The sequence below is a fragment of the Myotis brandtii genome, unplaced genomic scaffold, assembly GCF_000412655.1.
Source record: "Myotis brandtii unplaced genomic scaffold, ASM41265v1 scaffold1770, whole genome shotgun sequence".
NCBI classification, from domain to species: Eukaryota; Metazoa; Chordata; class Mammalia; order Chiroptera; family Vespertilionidae; genus Myotis; species Myotis brandtii.
In genome coordinates this window covers 1-6,112 of record NW_005356556.1, presented here as the reverse complement: position 1 = coordinate 6,112, position 6,112 = coordinate 1, and the positions used below count along the sequence as shown (strand labels likewise).

The window sequence follows — 6,112 nt, the reverse complement described above, 5'->3', positions numbered from 1 at the left end:
GGGCACAGCCTGAGGTCCCCTGGCCCAGCACTGGGGTAGGGGGCGCACCTTGAGGTCCCCCGTCAAGCCCCACTGGGCAGGGGGCACGGCCTGAGGTCCCCTGTCAAACCCATGGTGGGGGGGGCAGGGGTTAGGGGGAGCACAGCCTCAGGTCCCTGCTGATTGCTCGTTAAGGCTCGTTACGGGAACTCGGCCTGCGTTGTGGGTTCAGCCATCTTGTGTTATGGAAACCGCCCCCCCTCCACTGTGGGCACCATTTTTGTGGTAGAGTGATGGTCAATTTGCATTTTCCCTCTTTATTATATAGGATAGACCAGCCATCTTGTGTTATGGAAACCCCCCCCTCCACTGTGGGCGCCATCTTTGTGGTAGAGTGATGGTCAATTTGCGTATTCCCTCATTATTACATAGGATAGACTAGAGGCCCGATGCACGAAATTCATGCAAGAGTAGGCCTTCCTTCCCCTGGGTGCCAGCACCGGCTTCCCTCTGGCACCCGGGACCTGGGCTTCCCTCCCTCTGCTGGCAGGCACCCAGGACCTGGGCTTCCTTCACAGCACCGGCTTCATTTGGAAGGATGGAAGGACGACCATAAGGACATCCAGTCTAATTAGCATATTATGCTTTTATTATTAAGGACGACTAGGCATGAATTTTTTTATTTATCCAGCTAGAGATTTGTTTACTGAATCTGAGTATTCATATTTTTCATTACTTTGGGTATTTAACCAGCTATTTCACTTCAAAGATTTTCTCTATCCCTTTCTCTGTCTCCTCTCTTCTGGAATGCCAAAAAAAAAAAAAAAAGTCAGAATTTCTCACTTTATCTTGTATCTTACTTTTTTCATATTTTCTACCTCTTTGTCTCTCTATGCTGCATTATGTGTAATTTTTTCATACCTTATTTATTTTCCCTTAACCAATGATAAATCTATTTCCTGCTGCTTAAACTCATTCAATGGTTTTTTACATTTCAATCATTATGTTTTTAATTTTTTAGGAATTTAAATTGGTTCTTTATCAATTCTGCTGGGAATTTTTTTATAGCATCTTGTCTCTTTTGCATGTTTTTAATGTCTCCTCCTTCAAACATTTTAGATATTCTAATACCTGAAATCCTTTTTAGTCTAACTCCGCTGTGTGTTGTTTCTGCTGACTCTTCCTCAGAGTGGTTTCTTTCCCTTTGTTTTGTAATTTTGTATTGTGTGCTCATGCTTGGCAGGATTTTATCTATTAAGAACCTGTGAAACCTATTCTTGGCTTAGGGCTTCCTAGACCAAGCAGGTACTAATGAGGTCAAACTCCAAAACAGAATGAGGGCAGGACAATAGTTACAACTTCTCAAAAAAGACTAATTTTTTTAAATTTAATTTTTTCCATTACCATTTATCCCTTGTCCATGTCCATGAGTTGTTTTTTCCTCTTTTGCTCAATACCCCCACCCCCACCCCCACAACACCTCCACCACCAACACCAGAGCTAGTCTGCCTACTATCTATGAGTCTGAGAAAAGACTAATATTTCTACAACCAATCCTGCCCAAGAGCCAGGCCTACAGACACAAGTTTCCTGATCATGTTCTTTTATACTAAGTGGGCTTTTTAAGTTAACTCTTTCCCTGAGGACATAGCCCACCAAGAACTTTATGCAGGGGTCTCAGTCCTGATCTTGCTTTGTTCCCAATCATCATCTCCTGTCACCCAAGCCTCTGAGTTACTGAAACTGACAACCACAAAGCAGCCTCAGTACCAAGGCACACTTTGTTTTGGGTCTCTGAGGATTTCCTTTATTTTCTAGTTAGCTCAGCAATCTATTTAAATGGGGACATGTTAAACTTTATTCAGCATATCCAGGAACTTTGCAATTGAAGTTTTTTTGTTTTGTTTTTTAGGATGTATATGCCATCTTAGTGTTCCTCCCACATGTTCTTAAACGATAATTCAGCTTGCAATGTATGGACTAGTTTGGAAAGGAGAAACAAGCAGAAGCAGGGAAACCTATTAGGGAGCTATTGCAGAAATTTAGACAAAGGTTTAGATAATAACTTGAAGGAGAGTGGTGGTGGCAAAGAGAGAAATAGATGGGCAATATTTAGTAAGTGAAATCAACAGGGTTTCAGACGATCAAGAACAGATGTCTCGTGGGGAGTTTTTATAGGAAACAGGAACTCAGAGGAGAGATTCACTTGCATAGAACATCTGGCACGTTTTTGAAACACTGGGAATTGAATTCACCCACGTAGATGCTTGGGGGAAAGTGCACAGTGGGAAGAGAAAGGTCCTGGGACCTAGCTTGGAGGAATACCAACATTTTAAAACCTTAGAGGAGGCGAAACAAGCAACTGAGACTGAAAAGAGCGAGGAGACAACCCCAGAGGAGAGTGTGACTTTCACGCAGACCAAGAGATGAGCATTGCACAAAGGGAGGGAGGAGTCAGCGAGTGTCCAGTGATACGGAAACCAAGAAAAATGACTGGGAAACCAGGCATTCCTTTTAGTGACACATGAGAAACTGGCAGTCTTGGCGAGAGAGGCGATGGGCGATGGAGTCAGAGCCAGACGGCAGTGAAGTGGGAAGGAGAAAACGGACACGGCTCATGGGGAACGTCTGGCAATGAAGGCGAAGACGGAGGACATTAGCAGAGGACAAAGGGGGCTGCAGAAGGGCTCTTTAAAGACGGGGGAAACTTTAGGATGCTTAAACGCCGATGGGAAGGGGCTGGAACAAAGGAAAAATAAAAGGCCGCGTAAAAAGAAATCCACTGTAAAAGTGGGTGGATTCTTTCGGAGTAATGGCCCACCAAACTGAATGTACCTCCAGAAGCTAGGGGCTTGAGCAGCTTCGGGTTTTAGCTCGTGGGTGGATTCTTTCGGAGTAATGGCCCACCAAACTGTACCTCCAGAAGCTATGGGCTTGAGCAGCTTCGGGTTTTAGCTCCAGCGCATCTTCCCGCCTCCTCCCCTTCTTTCCCGGCCCCAGGGCCAACCCCGCCGCTACCCTTCCAACCCCTCCCTCGACTCCCCCACCCCGCCCACGCCTGCCCCACACAACCACACACACTCAGGCCGGGCCACGCCTCGCAGTGAACTGCGTGTAGTACCGCCTTTGCTAGGAATTCTTCCGGGTCACGGGGCAGAGCCACGCCCAGTCTCGATCCCGACCTGCCCACTCCCCATTGGGAGCGCCCCTCCCAAAGGACGCATGCGCGTGTCCTCCCTCTCCCCCCCCCCCAGCTTCTAGATGTTGCGCAGGCGCGTTAGGTCCTGGTTGCTATGCGGGTGCTCGTGGGTGAGGGAGGGCAAAGAGGGAACGTGGGGGGCGGGTTTATGGAAAGAAGATTGAGCCGGAGTTGGGGAGCTAGGTGGACCCCGAGGGAGGGCACTGTCTCGTGCCCCGGCAACCTGGCCTTGGCCTCCTAACCGTAGAAGCCGAATCTCCCTAACCCCTGTGATCGGGGTCACCTGTGTATCGCGGAGACGGGGCCGAGGAAGAGGGGAGGAGGCGGGGGGCAAATGGCCTGGCGCCAGAAGAGGGGGCCACATGCGGGAACGGAAGGCACCCCCTGGAGAACAAACACCTCGTATTTTCTGATCAGGTGGCGGGACGGGCTTCATTGGGACAGCCCTAAGCCAACTGCTGAAAGCCAGAGGTCACGAAGTGACACTCATCTCCCGACAGCGCGGCCCGGGTCGGATCACGTGGGTATGTCCGCCCTCGGGAGGCTGGGGGCGGGGAGGAGGGGTGGCCCTTTGGTGGCGCTGGGCGAGGCGGGCACTGTGCGCTTTGCTTTCTCTGACAGGATGAGCTCGCCACGTCGGGGCTGCCCCGCTGCGATGCCGCAGTCAACCTGGCTGGAGAGAACATCCTCAACCCTCTGCGAAGGTCAGTCCGTGCTGGGCCCTAAGACCGGCCCTTCAGAGCAGGAGGTGGAGAGGGACGACTCAGACCCTCTGAGATGTGAAGAATGAATGGAGAGGCCGGGTCCCGGATCGCTCATCCCGCCCGACTCCCCAAACCTACCCTCGCTTCTTCCCACTCGGCCAGTCGGCTTTAGTCCTCACTTACAACTCAGGATGCCCAAAGGGATATGCCTTTTCCCTCTATAGGAGAGACGGACAATTTCTCTAAGCCACAGTGCAGGGTTTTACTTAGAAATGGGCATGGACGAGCCTCAGGGAAAGAGAGGGGAAGGGAGATGTGCATGTATGCATTCAGTGGCTTATTTCCCGTGTTTCTCCTGCAGGTGGAATGAAGCTTTCCAAAAAGAGGTTCTCAGCAGCCGCTTGGAGACCACCGACCTGCTGGCTAGAGCCATCACCAAGGCCCCACAACCCCCCCAAGCCTGGATCCTAGTCACAGGTGTAGGTATGCCCCAAATCACCAACCCCTTACATTAGCCAGGGGAAGAGAGTACACAGTGAGGGGGTAGCTCAGGCCCTTCTAGCCATCCATGCCCAGAGGTCTTCTTCCTGGGCCCTTGTTCCATGCACGTTTCTCCTGACCTTTGTGGACTTTCGCCGAGAAATAGACCCTCAGAAAGAGAGTGGAGTTGTACCACGTCCCTTGCTTCTCACAACACAGATCTTTAGGAGCAGCATTTCTGATTCTTGTATTTCACCTTTGGGACCAAAATAATTGCAAATAGTGTTAACATATACACCAGCCACTGAATGTTTTACACATATTACAGCATTTAATCCTCAAAAGAACTCTATGGGGTAGGTACTATTATTCCATTTTATTATTTTTTTAATATATTATTGATTTCAGAGAGGGAGAGATAGAAACATCAATGAGAGAATAATTGATCCACTGCCTCCTGCACGCCCCCTACTGGGGATTGAGCCCGCAACCTGGGCATATGCCGAATTGAACCTGGGACCCTTTAGTCCACAGGCCGACCAACACTCTGTCCAATGAGCTAAACTGGCTAGGGCCTATTATTCCATTTTAAAGATGCAGATATTCTGCACAGAGAGGTTATGTAATTTGCCTGAAGTCAGAGTTGATAAATGGTGGGGCTGAGGTTAAAACTCAGCCTGGCGCCCACATCTTTATTCTTAACCACTACACTCTAGCAGCCTCTCAGCTTCGCCGTGCAGCTAAATGTAAGTTAATCCAGGCAGTAACAGGTCAGCTAATGAAGAAGCTCAAGGGAAAAATACTTACGGCTCTGTCCCATGGGGACATCCAAAGGCCAAGGGGGGACCTTTATGGCAAAAGGCCAGGCAGGACCAAGACAGCCAGGGCAAACAAGCGCTGTTCTACCGGCAGCTTACTACCAGCCCAGCCTGACTGCTGAGTATGATGAGGACAGTCCAGGAGGGGATTTTGACTTTTTCTCCAACCTCGTAACCAAGTGGGAAGCTGCAGCCAGACTTCCTGGAGATTCTACACGCCAGGTGGTGGTACGCTCTGGTGAGAACAAGGGGCCTGCGTGTCAGGCAGGGTTGCAATGTCTTCTCTGGGCTGGGGGGTTGGGGGGTAAGGGGAGCTGAGCTTCCTGAGTGAGGATGCCACTGCTTCGAGCCCACTTGCAGATGGGAGGATGGGAAGTCCCAGAGAGCCGCGCTCTTGGACGACAACAGAGCTAAGCCAGCGTGGGGAAAGAGTGAGAAAAGGGAGATGGGGAGAAACAGTGGGCTGCCTGGAGGCTGAGGGGCCTCCCTGTACCATCCTTCTTGCCTACTCTAGGGGTTGTGCTGGGCCGTGGGGGCGGTGCCATTGGTCACATGCTGTTGCCCTTCCGCCTGGGCCTGGGGGGCCCCATCGGCTCTGGCCAACAGTTCTTCCCCTGGATTCACATCGGGGACCTGGCAGGAATCCTGGCCCATGCCCTTGAAGCAAGCCACGTGCAGGGCGTCCTGAATGGAGTGGCTCCAGCCTCTACCACTACAAATGCTGAGTTTGCACAGGCTTTAGGCACCGCCCTAGGCCGCCCGGCCTTCATCCCTCTCCCTAGCACCATTGTGCAAGCTGTCTTTGGACAAGAACGCGCCATCATGCTGCTGGAGGGCCAGAAGGTGATCCCACGGCGGACACTGGCCACTGGCTACCAGTATTCCTTCCCAGAGCTGGGGGCTGCCTTGAAGGAAATCATAGCCTAAGTGGG

General features: G+C 50.9%; 1 protein-coding gene across 2 annotated transcripts; it reads left to right on the top strand.

Annotated features, from left to right (window-relative positions):
* Window positions 1–3,192: 3,192 nt before the first annotated feature.
* On the top strand, window positions 3,193–6,112 carry SDR39U1 (short chain dehydrogenase/reductase family 39U, member 1). Of its 2 annotated transcripts, XM_005863367.2 has the most exons (6): window positions 3,193–3,288; window positions 3,596–3,702; window positions 3,800–3,882; window positions 4,244–4,365; window positions 5,275–5,418; window positions 5,695–6,112. In XM_005863367.2, the coding sequence occupies exons 1-6, from the start codon at window positions 3,273–3,275 to the stop codon at window positions 6,105–6,107; spliced, it is 885 nt and encodes a 294-aa protein (XP_005863429.1). In that variant the 5' UTR covers window positions 3,193–3,272; the 3' UTR covers window positions 6,108–6,112. The 2 variants fall into 2 exon arrangements, with proteins under 2 accessions (XP_005863429.1, XP_014392837.1); XM_014537351.1 differs by lacking the exons at window positions 3,193–3,288; window positions 3,596–3,702; window positions 4,244–4,365 and having other exon boundaries at window positions 3,801–3,882; window positions 5,695–6,107.

What these genes read in the sequence shown, in the direction of transcription:
- SDR39U1 (XM_005863367.2), top strand. An exon ending in ATCCTCAACCCTCTGCGAAG is followed by an intron (nt 3,883 to 4,243) that starts GTCAGTCCGTGC and finishes TTTCTCCTGCAG; the next exon opens with GTGGAATGAAGCTTTCCAAA. An exon ending in GATCCTAGTCACAGGTGTAG is followed by an intron (nt 4,366 to 5,274) that starts GTATGCCCCAAA and finishes TTCTACCGGCAG; the next exon opens with CTTACTACCAGCCCAGCCTG.